The sequence below is a fragment of the Mesoplodon densirostris genome, chromosome 9, assembly GCF_025265405.1.
Source record: "Mesoplodon densirostris isolate mMesDen1 chromosome 9, mMesDen1 primary haplotype, whole genome shotgun sequence".
Lineage (NCBI taxonomy): Eukaryota > Metazoa > Chordata > Mammalia > Artiodactyla > Ziphiidae > Mesoplodon > Mesoplodon densirostris.
This window is the reverse complement of record NC_082669.1, coordinates 113,643,251-113,658,889: the sequence shown is the minus strand read 5'-3', so window position 1 is coordinate 113,658,889 and position 15,639 is coordinate 113,643,251. Positions and strand designations below refer to the sequence as shown.

The window sequence follows — 15,639 nt, the reverse complement described above, 5'->3', positions numbered from 1 at the left end:
GGGAAATGGCAGAACCGGGACATTGTTATGCATTTTTTTGCATTGCTTTATTACTGCATGAAACTTGTTCACAGGAAGGAGTCTTTGTTCCCCTTTTCTCCAATAGTGGTTTAAAAAAATAGGAGTTTGTAATTTAAACTTTAATTTTTTTTTTTTTTTTTCTTTTTGCGGTATGTGGGCCTCTCACTGTTGTGGCCTCTCCCGTTGCGGAGCACAGGCTCCGGACGCGCAGGCCCAGCGGCCATGGCTCACGGGCCCAGCCGCTCCGCGGCATATGGGATCCTCCCAGACCGGGGCACGAACCCGTATCCCCTGCATCGGCAGGCGGACTCTTAACCACTTGCGCCACCAGGGAGGCCCTAAACTTTAATTTTGGCTAGACCTGTACCAAGTTAGTACCAGCAATTTGCACTTCTCAGTTTCACCCCCTTCCCTCTCTTCTCTCTGTCCCGTCAAGTTTTTAAAGCAAATTCCAGATGTGACACCTTCTTTATGTGTACTTCAGTATGCATCTCTAAAAAGTATGGCTATACAGTGCCATTATCATACTTCACAAAATTAACAATAATTCCTGTGTATTTAAAAAATTAATTGGGTCATATTTAAATTTCTCTGCTTTGTTTAAAAAATGTCTTTTTATAGTTTTTTTTGGAATCAGGATCCAGCAAGTCTCCCAATTGCATTTGCTTGTTACAGCATTTAAACCTCTTAGAGCGTTCCTCCCTCTTCTCTTTAAAAAAAAAAAGTCTGCCATTGATAATGTTGAAAAGCCTGGGTCAGTTGCAGGATGTCCATGTTCTGCTAGTTAGCTCTCAGGGGTCAACTTCTGTGGCCCAGACACTTGCCTGGCAGTGCCGTGTGTCTCCTGTGTCATCGCAAGTCAGGCAGTTCAAAGGTAATGGAGAAGAGGTAAAAGTGTTCGTAGCAAGTTTCCCTTATCTCCTTCCCTAAAACCATGGAATCCTGGGTATGGAGGCAGAATGCAGGCTAACACACCAGGCCTTCACTGTCCTGGCTTGAACGAGGAGCTGCCCACATCCCCGCCCCTGCCCCGCCCCTCTCTGTGGCAGCCCTGAAAGGTGGTGTTTTGGTCAGTTTGGAATCATGGCCCCCACCTTAGAGGTAGTTCATTGTCAGTTCTTGGGGGGGCTCTTGGAACATATCCAGTCTTCTGAGATTATCAGGATGACTCAGGAGAGGGTGCTCCCCGGCCCCCCTCAGTCTCTGAGCCCTGTCTGGCTTGAACCAGGCTCCAGTGCCCTGCTATTTAGCACAAATGTGATATTTCATCAAATAAGACAAAGGAAACTAAAAGTTCTCTCTGGTATATGAAGATGAAAGGAATTCTAAGAGGTGTAGACTTAAAGTTGAAAAGCTCTGATGAAAGGATCCAGGCTTTTTCCCTCATGAAATAGAAGATGAACAGATCAGACAGTCCTTTTGTGCTCTAACCGCTGTACTGCCTGTCCTGCCGTCTGTGGGAATGCGCTCACCCAAGTTCTCGCTTTGGGGTGTCGTTGCAGGCCATCGAAAATGGCTGCATCCAGGACTTCTTGTACCACGGGGTCCACCTTCCTCGGAAGTCTCCAGTGCACACCAGAGTGCGCGAGGTGAGCCACACTCTCACAGCACTTTTGAAAATCATGTCTCATCTTTTTTGTTTTCAGATAATTGTTTTTGTGAAATTTTGTCAAGCTTTCACAGGCATCCGTTAAAAGGATTTCTCAGAATCTTGATACTTGGCACCTGGGACTTTTACCCTGCCACCAAAGTTTTGATTAGGAAAACAAAGGTCTACTGTTAAGAATCAGAACTTTATTCAAACAACTTTAATTAAATTATTCGACATAAAAATGTATAGAATTGTCACTTCCTTACTGCCATTACCACTGTTTTCAAAAAAAGAGGCTATTCAAGATTATTTTTTATTTACTCTCATACATTACATTTCCACTTTGTATTCTGCAAACCAAATTGAGTAAATGCTTTGATAGTTTCTCTTGATACAATTTTATTTTTAAAAGGTAGTCTCAGAATTTAGATATGGATTTTATCCTCATGTTGTACATGATCTGACTAAACAAGGCTCTGCTGTCAGTGTGGTTATTACACTGATAGGAGTTGGCTAATCACAGTGATCCTGGAGAAGGAATCGGGAGGTCTGGTCTGTGGTGTTGATCAGTGTCCTAATCCAGGGGCAATGCCTTTGCTTTCTGTTAGTATTGGCAAATGTGTGTCAAGCTAAGGGAAGAAAGGCTACCTCTTTATTTTTTTGTATAGTGAAACTATTATTTGTAGGACATAAATATACTAATTATATTAAGTTTGAATGGACAAAAAACATTTGTTTTATGTTTTTGATGATTTACTTTGCATTATCCAAAGATAAAGAACCAGGGATAAATATATCCACGTGCCCCTTCCAACCCCCCAGCACACACACAATCCCAGGTGCTTCATAAGCTGTAGGACAGTTGGGGTCACTTACTTCATGTGTATGATTTGGCATTTCAGATTCTATTGAATCGTAAGGAATAACATCATGTTAAACTGTACAGATGTGTGATGTAGTTGCTTCACTCTTGGACCAAATAACTAAAGACTTTTTCATACCTGATTTTCTGCTGTGATAGTGTGAGTGATTAAGTTGTTGTAAGTATAGGTATCATCATTTGTTAAATTTATGGAAAAAATGCACAGAAGGAATTGAAAGGAAGGTAGAATATTAGATTTCACTTTTCAAATGAAAGGTATTCCTGGACTCCAAGTAATTGTTCCTACTGCTTATAACACATTATAGCTTCTTTCTCAAATCCTTTTTTTGATAAATATCAAATTTATCTGCTAAGTCATTTTATTGCTATATTGAAAGAAGCTTCAGGAAATACCTTAGGAGTCATTTGAAAGTAAGAAATCGGGGCTTCCCTGGTGGCGCAGTGGTTGAGAGTCCGCCTGCCGATTCAGGGGACACGGGTTCGTGCCCCTGTCTGGGAAGATCCCACATGCCGTGGAGCGGCTGGGCCCGTGAGCCATGGCTGCTGGGCCTGCGCGTCCAGAGCCTGTGCTCCGCAACTGGAGAGGCCACAGCAGTGAGAAGCCCACGTAATGCAAAAAAAAAAAAAAAAAAGAAAGAAAGTAAGAAATCGTCATGTCGTTGATGAAAATCTTCTAAAATCAGGTAGTAGTAATAGTTGCACAACTCTGAATATACTAAAACCCACTGAACTATACACTTTAAAAGAGTGACTTTTATGGTATGTGAATTGTATCTCAGTACAGCTGTTTAAAAGCTTTCTATGAAGTGAGTATACTATTGATAACAAATTAATATGGTACACAGAAAAACAAATGATAGACTAAAATCTCCTAAATGAAAAATTAACAATCAGAAAAAAATAATCCCCAGATTGTAGTTCTTTAGGGCAAAATTGATTCAAGTTTGCTTAAAGTATAATCTGTAGTTTTATAGCCTAATTTAAAAAATTTTTCCATTTTTCATCAATATAATTTTAGCTCCAAGAGTTGTGAATTAAGGAAAAAGGCAAAATTGATTGTTGTTGGGGACAGGAGTCTGTGAAGAGTTGCCGGAAGATTCTGGCTGGTTAAAAAGGGAGTAGAAGAGAAAAAAGGGATGGAACTAAAAGAGCAGAGTGTGTTGTCTGATTATCCATGAGTTTGGCGATGAACTTGACATCTAAGTTAAGTTTCTACTGGAAAGGATCACTAGGCAGTGACACGTATTTGAGATAAAGTCACCCCTCGGGATCTGCGGGGGATTGAGTACCAAATGCACGGATGCTCCAGTGCCTTATACATCCTCGTACACCAGTAACTAATACAGTGTAAATAGTTGTAAATACTATGTAACTATTATGTAAATAGTTGCTAGTAAGCAGCAAATTCAAGTTTTGCTTTGAAACTTTCTGGAATTTGTTTTTTTTCCAAATATTTTCTATCCAGGCTTGGTTGAATCCACAGATGCAGAATCTGTGGATATGAAGGGCTGACTGTATATCCTGTTTTTGAATGCCCAGTGTAGGTTCTTAAAACAAAAGACGGTTGTAGCCAGTGCATTGTAGAACCAGAATGGGTTGTAGAAAGCACTTAGGCTGACTCCTTTTTCATTTGGCCCTGAAGGTCAGAGGTGTAAGTGACTTTTTATGAGGTTTTGTGGCTACTGGTAGAAGAGTAGAAGCTGGAACCCAAACCTTTGTACAGCCCAAGGCCGTGGGTCTTTCTCTCCACCATAGATGGCTTTTGCATGATTTCCATGTTCCGTGCTGTCAGCCTGTCTTTCCACTGTGGTTCCTGTTAGAAAGAATTGTCAAGACTTATGAATAAGGTGCAGCCTATGCTCCCTGTTGTTTCCTCAAAGTAGGATCTTAAATGCTTTTTGGAAAACACCAGTGTTACCATTCTTTTCTTCTTTTCTTGGCTCTTAGCTGCTGAGTTATTTTCATCGTCAAAAGGAAGTTCGGCAGGGAGTGGAAGAGATGCTTTACAGATTATATAAGCCCATCCTTTGGAGAGGATTAAAGGTACACCTCTTAAATAGTCTCTCTCTGTTTAGAATGCTAATTATGCTTTTGAGCTTAACATACTCTAATTCAGAATTGCAGTAAGGCACTAAAAGTAAGACTCGAGGCTGGGAATGCTGTGAGATTTTGGGTGAATATTTTATTCTTTTATTAAAAGCATTTCTTAAACTGGGAATCTGAATTGGTTTAGTGTGGACTGCACAGCTGGAAGGAGGGTAGTCATGCTAATAAGTAAACTGGCAGAGCTGGGCTGAACCGTCCTGGTCCTCAGGACCTCCTGCTGGTGACTGGGGGACAAGATGACAGCACTCTGAGGAGTGGTCAGACGAGCACACGGGTAATTTTCAACACAGGTGACTCTGGTGTTGGGAGCGGGACATGATGGTCACTGTTTCTTAATGACACAAGATGGGCTTTGAAGCAAGGAGACATCTTTTAATATCTGTCGACATGGAGCTGGGAGTTCAGCTTCACTTAAGGAAGGTCTCACAAGTTTGGTTAGTTTAAATATTACAGTTGTCTTTAATTTGTAGATAAGTCTGTATTGAGACACTGGAAGCGTTACTTTAGGAATTCTACACTGAAGCCTTTGAATGTCAGCTCTTTCTTTGGATTCTGAAACTCTTCTTTCAACCATTCCAGGCCAGAAACTCGGAAGTCCGGTCCAATGCTGCACTGCTGTTTGTTGAAGCATTTCCTATTAGGGATCCAAACTTTAATGCCATTGAGATGGATAGCGAAATTCAGAAACAATTTGAAGAACTCTATGTATGTATTTCATGTGGTCGAGCTCCTTAAGCCTTCAGCTCTATCTGGGCCTCATGTGGGTCCTGGCCATCCCCCCGTAACTGCCCTGTGCTGACCCCAGATGGCAGGCTTTCCAGATCTTGACATTCTTCAAGGAAATCCATTCTCTCCCTGGTACCTTCTGTGACAGTGTGGACTCGTAGTCTGTTTCCTCTTCGTCTCAGTCCCCTTTAGAACATCTAATCGTTTATTGTGTGTAGTTTTCAGCGTCTTACATGTATCCCTGTCGCCCTAGCAGAGAGACAGTGTAACAGTGGTTACGACAGACCCTGGGTTTGATTCCATCCCTCGTTTGATAGCTGTGCAACTTTGGGCAAGTTTGGGCACTGACTTTTCTGTCTTCATCTGTGAAGCGGGCATGGTGATAGTGCCTGCTGTAAAGTTGTGTGGCAGCGTTGTGAACAAACACACACTGGTTATGTTTTAAGGCAAGTAACGCCTGTTGCAATGGATTTTTTTCAGATGGCTGGTTTTTCGAATGAGACGTTAGGACATCAGGATGCGACGTTTATTTCCAAGGGGTATCTTGAATCTTTTCACCTGGTGGGAGAGTGTGAGCCTCTGCTTCTTTCTCTACAGCCCTTTACATTTGCAGGGTCTCCTGACACAAGCTAAGAAATATTACTTATTGTCCTAGTTAGTAGAATAACATTTTAGGAAGTGATAGCAAAAATGCCATGATAATGATGGTTACCCATAGCAGTCCTAAAAACTTCCTTTGGTTTGTTTGTTTTCTGATCTCCTATGAAAAATCTCAGACATGCAGAAAGTTGAAATAATAGTATAATGAGTATGTGTCTTCTTACCTCTTCACATGCATTCACATACATGCATTCACATATACATGCATAAACACCCAGACACACACACAGACACACACACAGACACACCCACAGACACACACACAGACACACACACAGACACACACAGACACACACACACACAGACACACACCCAGACACACACCCCGACACACACACAGACACACACCCCGACACACCCAGACACACACCAGACACACACAGACACAGACACACACACACAGACACACACAGACACACACACAGACACACACACACCCAGACACACACACACACACACACACACCCAGACACACACCCCGACACACACAGACACACAGACACACACACACCAGACACACAGACAGACACACCCCCAGACACACCCCCAGACACACCCCCAGACACACACACAGACACACACCCAGACACACACCCAGACACACCCCCAGACACACAGCCCCAGACACACACACAGACACACACACAGACACACACACACAGACACACACCAGACACACAGACACACAGACAAACACACACCCAGACACACACCCAGACACACCCCCAGACACACACCGAGACACACACCCAGACACACACACAGACACACTCCCAGACACACACACCCCCAGACACACACACAGACACACCCCCAGACACACACACACACACACACACACACCCAGACACACACCCCCAGATACACACACAGACACACACAGACACACACCCAGACACACACAGACACACCCCCAGACACACACCCCCAGATACACACACAGACACACACCCCCCCACACACACAGACACACACACCCAGACACACACACACCCAGACACACACACAGACACACCCCCAGACACACACACACACACACCCCCAGACACACACCCCCAGATACACACACAGACACACACAGACACACACACAGACACACACCCAGACACACACAGACACACCCCCAGACACACACACAGACACACACACAGACACACACACACAGACACACCCCCAGACACACCCCCAGACACACACACCCCCAGACACACCCCCCTAAAATGAACAGTCATTAGTATTTTGCCACGTGTGCCGCATCTACATGTATGTTTAGTTACAAGTCCCTTTGAGGATCGTGGTTAATTTTGTGGAAAGATGTTATTGGGCAAACCAAAACTAGATTTTGGTAGCTTTTAGCCATAAAACTGTGAAAAAACCGTTTGCTCTTTTTAACGCAGGTGTCCAATCTATGAACCACCTCAGTTTTTGCCTGAGTGTTTAAGTCTCTGCATTTGAATGCAAAGATGGAGTGTGTGGCGGTGGCCCAGCTACCACCCCTCCTACATTGGACCCGTTGTGTTACTTGCCTACAGTGATTGCTTGGCCCCAGCCGCTGACCTGACCGTATACGAAGAAGACGTTGCAGGACTGGGGTCACCTGTCAGCCCGCAGATGGTAGTTTGCACAGTGATTTAACGTGGGGTCAGGCATTTTGTTCTGAATGCCAGTTCCCACTTAATAAGTCGGATCTCTTTCAAATTACTTAATCTCTCTCTAGTCCTGGTTCTTCTTTAAAACTGGGAATAATATTTTATAGGATTGTGATGAGGTTTCAGTGAAAATTTGTGTATAAAGCATTTAGCTCAGTCCCTAGCCCTAAGATGACAGTGGTTATAACTGTACAAAAGGACATTAAAATATGTAAAGGGTTGTAACTGTCGCACAGAGTCCTCTATAACGCAGAGCAGTCTATATTCGGATTAATCATTGTGAGTTTTGTATTATTAACTATTTAAAAAATAAACATTATTGCATGCTATTTTGTTTGAATTTAAGGAAAGAAAAACACTAAAAGATTGTCGAAGTCACTTAAGTGTTTTTTTTTTTCAGAACAAGAAATATTAAATTCTAAATAATTCCTTTAAATTAAAAAAATGGTAGGTTGTAGAAAACATTGATGTTATGGTTATTTTTTAAAGTTGCATATGTCTTAGTGGAGATAGGGTTATGTTTTTCAAGTAGCAAAAGTTAGTCAACGATCTCAGAAAAATGAGATGTCACTGTCAAAACAGATTTAAAACAGCAATAACAGAGTTTCCACTCTAAGTCTTATTTGGGTTGAAAACTGATAGGGGAGGGCTCACGTGTAAGCAGCAGGTCCTCTGGAAGCCTGGAATCACCTTCGGGAGTGCAGTGAACGTGTTGAGGGGGTGACGGTAACCAGTGAGTGTGAGAGCCGAGAGCGTCGCGGTGGGTCCCACCTTACCGCAGGGCGTCCTTGGGGAGGCAGGTGCCTCTAACTGTTTGAGCCCTAAAATGTTCTTTATTTTTCTGTGACAGTTTACGGTTTGTCCAGGTCGAGAATTTTGTATTCAAAATCATTTTATTCCAGGACTGCCAAAATATTTTGTATTGTTTTCTAGTGTCGAGGGTATCTGAAACGTTCAGGATGTTTTCCTTTATCTTTTGATTTTTTTCTGCTGCTGTAGCATGAAATTCAGTCCATTGGTTTGAATCTTAGGCAAAGGGAATCTTCTTCTTTTCTACTTTCCAGTGTCTGTTTGTTCCTAACTTCTTTTAGGAAGCAGGGCAATGTGGTCGTTAAGTTAATCACAGTAGTAGTTAAGAGCAGGAGTTGTTTCTGTAGAGGACCAGACGGAAGTGATTTTAGGTCTGCGGGCCCCGTGGTCACAGCTGTTCCACCTGCCGCTGTGGCACAAAGGCGGCCACACGTGCACAGGGAGGAGCAGGGGTGGCTTGTTCCAATGAAACCGAGCCACAGACACCAAAGTGTGAACTCCATGGAGTAGTCTCGTGTCACAGAATATTATTCCTTTTTCCAACCATTCAGAAGTGAAAAACCATCCTCGCGCCCTGTGGACCCCACAGGGATAGGCACGGGCCAGTCTGGCCTGTGGCTTGGCGGTGAGTTCATGACGCTGCTGGATCAGGGCCCGAGGAGGTGGCAGCGAGTCCTGTGGGGTGGACGGCGGGGGGTCCAGGAAGGGAGTCCTGCACGCTTTCTGCTCTGCTGTTTCTCCAGCTGCAGTGGAGGGAGGCCTCCATGCGTGCCTGTGGTTTGGGAGGTGCCGCTTTACAAGTCAAGGGCCCTCATCTTGGTGCCAGCGGGATTGATTGGAGACACAGATGTGGGCCCTTACTCCTGCGGGACTGTGTGTTGCAAGGTGATTATCCAGAATTCTTTGTGAGGGATAATGTTGGAAGTAATTCATAGAAAACGAAAGCCTGAAAACCTGTGAATTCCTAATGTTCTCTTCTGTTTTTTATTTTATTCATTTTGTCTTTTTTCCTTGCTGTTTGTTTTCTCAAGTGACCGGTCTTCACTTTCCCATCGCTGTTTTGAATAAAGGATTGGGTGGAAGAGGCAGCTGGCCTGGGTTTTCTCTGGTTGTGCAGAGCTGAGTGTTAGTAGCTTCTTCCTTGTCTGCTGAGTTGGCCGTGGTTTTGCATCCATGCACAGGGCTTGTCAGCAGACGGGGCTCCCCTGGGGCTCCGTGTGAGGAACAGGCCAGCTGGTGCGCAGCGTCCCCGGGTGGGGAGGGAGGGGTCTTTCCTGCTGTGTGGCGTCCTCTCCTTTCTTCTTTCTCGTGGAGGTTTTGGAGTTACTGTTGGCTCTCCTGTGCACCTGGCCCCCAGTGTCTATTTCGAGACCTTCCCGGCAGGTCGCTTACGCCCGAGCTGCCCTGTGTCCGCCGAGCCCTGGCCCTGGGCTGGGGCTGGTCTAAGCTCTGTGTGGGCTCAGCAGGGTCCGCCTGCAGCCCTCTGCCCTGCGGTATGTGGAGCGGCCCCTTGCTTGCTCTTTCCCGCGGGACCCCTTGGTGTTTGCGACACCGCCGGGGAGGAGAGGAAGGAAGTACTTACTCCCCCCCAGCTTGGCCTTCTTTTGGTCTAGTCGTGGAGTAGGGCTTATTTTTGTTTTTAAACTTTGAATTAGAAAGTTTCACACGTAGCAGTAGAGGGCCTTGTACAGTGAACCCCATGTGCCCCCAGACAGTCCCGGTGATACTGACCTGGGCCCACTTGGTTTCTTCTCCCCTGTTTTGAAGCAGATCTGAGCAAGCATTTCAACTCTAATTACTTCAGTAGGTATCCCTAAAAGACAGGGACCCTTTTTTAAAGGATAATCCTACCACTGGCACAACTAAAGTAAGATGAATCGTGATTCTTTGATGTTATCAAATATCCAGTCATTGTTTTTCAGTGACATTTCAGTGATGTTTTTTTCCAGTTTTGTTTGAGCCTGTGTCCGGATGAGACCTGTGTTGTGGTCGGCCAGTGTGTGTTCATCTCTTGGACGATCAGTTCCCACTTAGCAGTCACTCCCTCTCCCTCTCTCTTCTGTTCTTTCTATTTTACTTGCTTTTGTTGTTGTTGAGGAAGCCCAATTATTCTCTCATTTCCCACAGAACCTAGCCTGCTTGTCACTGATACGTGCCTCTGCCCTTTGTATTTCCTGTAAGATGGTTAAACAGAGTCGACTGGGGTCACGTTTGTTGTGTTAGATGCTCCACGGCTGTTGTGTCTGTCCATCGGGGGTGCGTGACGTCGTCGCCACTCGTGTTGTTAGCAGCCCCGGACGCCCGCTGCCTGGATGGGTTCTTTACAAGCAGGGTCCCTCTATTCTGGGCTTAGTGCATTACAGCATTTTGGAAATTCGTGAGAGTGGTTTAATAGGTTGTGTCTCACAGAACTGACCAAAGTCCCCGAGTGTCCCTCTGCATGGCAGCGCCTGTGTCGGGGGCCCTGCTGTCAGCAGAGTCCTGCAGCCGGAGTTGGCAAGTAAGGCACCACCTGCGTCTGGATGTCCTCCTTAGACACTTGGCTGCAGAAACGACAAGAAACTGAAGATCCCCGAGTCTGTGTGTGACTCTATGACTTGAAACGTCTGTTAGGTTGTGACTGCCCACTGTGCCCGCATGTAAAGCCAATATTGATAAAAAGCGCACTAATTTAAGATAATTAAGGCTCTTCCCCTCTTGTACTTATAGAGCCTTTTAGAAGATCCTTATCCGATGGTCCGTTCCACAGGGATCCTTGGTGTTTGTAAAATAACTTCCAAGTACTGGGAGATGTTACCTCCGACCATTCTTATTGACCTTCTCAAGAAAGTAACTGAGGAACTGGCATTTGATACGAGCTCTGCTGACGTGCGCTGTTCTGTCTTTAAGGTAAGGTTTTAAATTATATAAGCAATGCCTATTTATTGTAGAATAGTTCTCAAATACAGAGAAAGAATAATTTAAAAATCACCCAGAGCCCTACTCCATAAATATAGCACTATTGACATTTTCGTTGTATATCCAAAGTAACCTTTTAAAAAAACAAAAGAAAAGTGTTTTCTAAAAAAATAGTCTAATTGAAATAATACTAGTTTTTAGTATATGTGTTAGGGGGAGGGCATAGCGTTTTAGAGTAGTAGCTGCATGTATTTAAAATTTTTTTAACATTATTATACATTCGAATGGGCTTTTTGTGTGTACTGTATGTACTTTAAATAAGAGCCTACAAAAATATTCTTTGTCCATCATCCAGTTTCAGCAGTTCTCAGGGTGCATCCACTCTTGTTTCACTGTAGCTGCATCCGTCGTCCCACATTACTTTGAAGCAAATCCAGGACATTTATCAGCTCATCTGTAAATATTTCAGTGTGATCTTTAAAATATAAAGTCTCTTAAAAATGTATATCCTAACAGCTGGAAAGAGAAGGTGGTGGAGCACGTCAGCTCTTCAGACGTGCGTGTCTGGTTGGAGCTTGGGCTGGTCTCTCGGATGCCCGTGTGAGGTGTGGGCACAGCCGTGCGGGCCCTGTGCCCCTCGTTTTCATGCAGCATTGAGTCAGGAAATACAGGGAATCTGTGGGATGTTAAGAGAACCTAAAAGGACTCTTGGACTCCAGCATTGGGGCCTCTCCACCAGGGTCCTCTGGCTTCTTTCAACTGTAATAAAACCCATTGAAGTGTAGTTCAGAGAAAGCACTGAAAAATTATTTTGTAACCACTTCAATCTTGTTTGAATGAAGCAAGGGATGAGCTGATTATCAGTCACTGAAGTCATACTAATTCATTAAAATATGCTTTTTATATGAAGAGGTGTTAGAAAAGAGTTATCTTCTGTGGGTATGTGTATTTCACTAGTAGTTTTAGTAAAGATGGAACTGAATTTTTCTTACCTGAACTTTTCATGGTCTATGTTCTAATTTTGGACTCTTTATCATTCTCCTTTCTTGTAGTGCCTGCCTATAATTTTGGATAATAAATTAAGCCACCCGTTATTAGAGCAACTTTTGCCAACGTTAAAGTACTGTCTCCATGACAATTCGGAGAAAGTGAGAGTGGCTTTTGTTGATATGCTGCTGAAAGTTAAGGCTGTGAGGGCTGCTAAGGTAAGGTGAACAGAGGTTTTCTTACTTAAGACACGAAATAAATAAGTACATTTATTTTCAACAACAAAAAGACAAAGCAGTTTTAATTCCAAGAGTTTCAGTGACTGCATTTTAAACCAGTTGGTGTCTGGTATATTCTACTAGTTGTTTGTGCCATAAAATTTTATTTGTTTTGTCAATGTATGTTTTCTTTTTGAAAGACATTAATGCAAGCAGCCCCCACCTTAAATTATATTTTTACCCTATACATGAAAGTTTTTGTTGAAATATTTAAATGCTTGGCACACAGTAAGCACTTAAAATATTACTTGAGAAAATGGTGAGTATGAGATCCCCATCCCCCCACATTTACAGAAGGAAGCAAGGAGGTATTTGTTGATCTGTGTGCATTTTGGTGTAAACTACTGAGGGGAGAGTGTTTTCCCTTAACTCTAGTTCTGTTCAGCTTTTGGCTAAAAATGTTAGTTATAAGGTTCTGCATTATTATTTGCTGACACTGAATTTTCTTCTCTGCACAGTAGCTCTCTGAAAGTTACTTTAAAGTGCTGTTGTGTCGAGGCCCAGGATTTGGGAACAAGCTGACGTGTCAGTCAGTGTAGGGTCAGCGCATGGCCCTGGGGTGCACTCGTGCCAGGAAGTGCTTCCGTGCGGCCACAGAGAGGAGCGCACTTAGGAGGAAGGGCCACTCAGCGAGGCGTGTGGGAGCGAGTGCAGACGAGCTGTAGGGTCTGCTGGCTCCGTAGGACGGGGAACATATGTGTGCATCTGCTCAGCTACGGCTCACACATCCCTGGGAGAAAACAGGAAATCGGCACCAGTCTCTGAGGCGAGGGGAGGGGACTGGATGTCTAGAGACAGGGTGCTGGGGAAGCCTTACCGCTGCAGAGGATACGCATTATTTTATGCTTTTCAAATTTTGAACTGTGAACTTTTTTCATGAGAAAAATAGAATATTTTACGTGACCCATGTGGTACAGATACCCCACGTCATGCCCAGTCGTAATGCCTTGGTACGTTTGTTGAAAATCAGTTGCTTGTGTGTGGTCTGTTTCTGGACTCTGCCTGTCCATCCTCAGGCCAGGGCCGCACTTCTGAGCTCACTGCAGCTTTGCAGGACGTCTTGCAGTGTGTGTCCTCCTGCTCTGCTCTTCTTTCAGAGTTCCTGGTGGTTTGGGGCGTTTGTATTTCCATATAAAGTTTAGAATCGGCATGTCAATTTTGTTAACAAAAAGGCTGGCTGCAATTTTGGATAGATTTGTTATGACAGCCTGTTGAAAGTGTAGTTCTGAATCTGAAATGGGAGTTTCCGCTTAGTGTTTTGTTTGAAGTGTGCATCCGTTTGCAGAGGTGATGGCTGGTGAGGCGGTGGGCAGAGCAGCTGTTCTGAGGATTGTGGGTCTTCCCAGGAGAACAGGGAAGACCTGGACAAAGTGTCTGACTGGGGAGTTTGGGGTTTGGGGGAGTAGCAAGAGCAGAAAAGGAAGAGTAATGTTTTAATGAGGTGCTTCTTTCATGTTAACCCTCGGCTTGCACAAGCAGGGCAGAGCGTGATTTAGCTGTGAGATCTCTGGAAAGGTTTGTTATGGGCGCACCAGCTAATTCTCCTTGAAAATCAAGGTCAGAGATTGACAGGCCTGTGGAGAGGCAGCTAACAGGAAGGGGGGTTGATCATCCAGCAGGTTGGCGTGACAGGCAGTGTGCCACTGCACTGTCTGACACTGGCCATGCTTGTGTTATTAGTGCACGTTGGCACAGCCTGGCCTCCTACATATTGCTTTGAAGGAGTGAGGGGTCTACCTCCTTACTTTCCTTGGTGAACGCTGGCAGTGCTGCACTCAGGATCTAGGAGCCACATCTTATTTGCAAAGGCCCTGGGCACGCTAACACGGTAGAGGATTAAAGCTGATTAGATAAAATTATGTCCTGTGGCCAAGGGGCAGTTACCACCTTAGTTAATTAGGCTTCTGTTTATAATTTTCATTGTCAGTGCTAGGGGTTTCAAGTTGTTTACTGTTTGTTTTGAAATTCTACATTTTTAGTATTGTATACCTGAGATTTAGGCCAAATCAACAGTTACTAATATTGAAATGTCCTTATTTAAAAAAAGGGGGGTTTCTTAATATGCAGTTATTATTTTTTAATTTATTTATTTAATTTATTTTATTTTTGGCTGCGTTGGGTCTCCGTTGCTGCGCACGGGCTTTCTCTAGTTGCGGCGAGCGGGGGCTATTCTTCCTTGCGGTGAGCGGGCTTCTTATTGCGGTGGCTTCTCTTGTTGCGGAGCACGGGCTCTAGGCGTGTGGGCTTCAGTAGTTGCGGCTCGCGGGCTCTAAAGCGCACAGGCTCCGTAGTTGTGGCACACAGGCTTAGCTGCTCCCCGGCATGTGGGATCTTCCCGGACCAGGGCTTGAATCCCTGCATTGGCAGGTGGATTCTTAACCACTGCGCCACCAGGGAAACCCCTATGCAATTATTTTTAACATTAGGAATGAAACACCAGTTAGCAATTTTGTTTATGGTCTTGTCTGATGTTAATATCAACCTGTGGGTAATATGTTTAGATAAAATAAAACCTCAGGTAATTGAAGAACCCTAAACTAATCAGAATTGTTCTTCATTTTATTTTAGAAAAAGTGAATCAAAGAAAAATAGGTTAATATGGGGAGTTTCTGGAAAGGCAGACTTGCGGGGAATGTTCACTGCAAGAAAAACCCGTGGAACCTTGGCATTTGGTGTAAGTGCTGATCGCTAGTTTCTGTTCAGGGTCGTCTGGTCTCCATGAGGGCTCAGGAGCCAACCTTTCCAATGTGAAAACCTTCTCTTTTAGGCACTGCCCCTCGATCCAGTCTCAGTGCTGTGACCTACAGTGTTTCTTGGATATATTGGTTTCAGCAGGTCTGAACTCTGCGAGGTCTTGAGGCTTGAGAAGCCCCTGCTCTCCTGAGTGCCTCGGTTTCCCTCTTGGGATCTGTCTGTCGCTGTGCCGGCCGCTCCAGGGTCGACACTCAGCTGGTGGCATGGCTGTCGGGCGGCACTTGTCTTCACTACAGTGATTCTTTCAGAAACACCAAGTGTGCGCATGGAAGTGCT

The 15,639-nt window shown here is 44.4% G+C and overlaps 1 protein-coding gene across 3 annotated transcripts in view; it reads left to right on the top strand.

The window, feature by feature from the left end:
• NCAPG2 (non-SMC condensin II complex subunit G2) overlaps window positions 1-15,639 on the top strand; it is a 61,857-nt gene that overhangs the window by 14,408 nt on the left and 31,810 nt on the right. For all 3 annotated transcript variants that reach the window (XM_060107998.1, XM_060107996.1, XM_060107997.1), the window contains 5 exons: window positions 1,524-1,610; window positions 4,443-4,538; window positions 5,181-5,306; window positions 11,156-11,335; window positions 12,397-12,549. In XM_060107998.1, coding sequence (XP_059963981.1) covers window positions 1,524-1,610; window positions 4,443-4,538; window positions 5,181-5,306; window positions 11,156-11,335; window positions 12,397-12,549 — 642 coding nt within the window. The remainder of the gene's footprint in view (window positions 1-1,523; window positions 1,611-4,442; window positions 4,539-5,180; window positions 5,307-11,155; window positions 11,336-12,396; window positions 12,550-15,639) is intronic.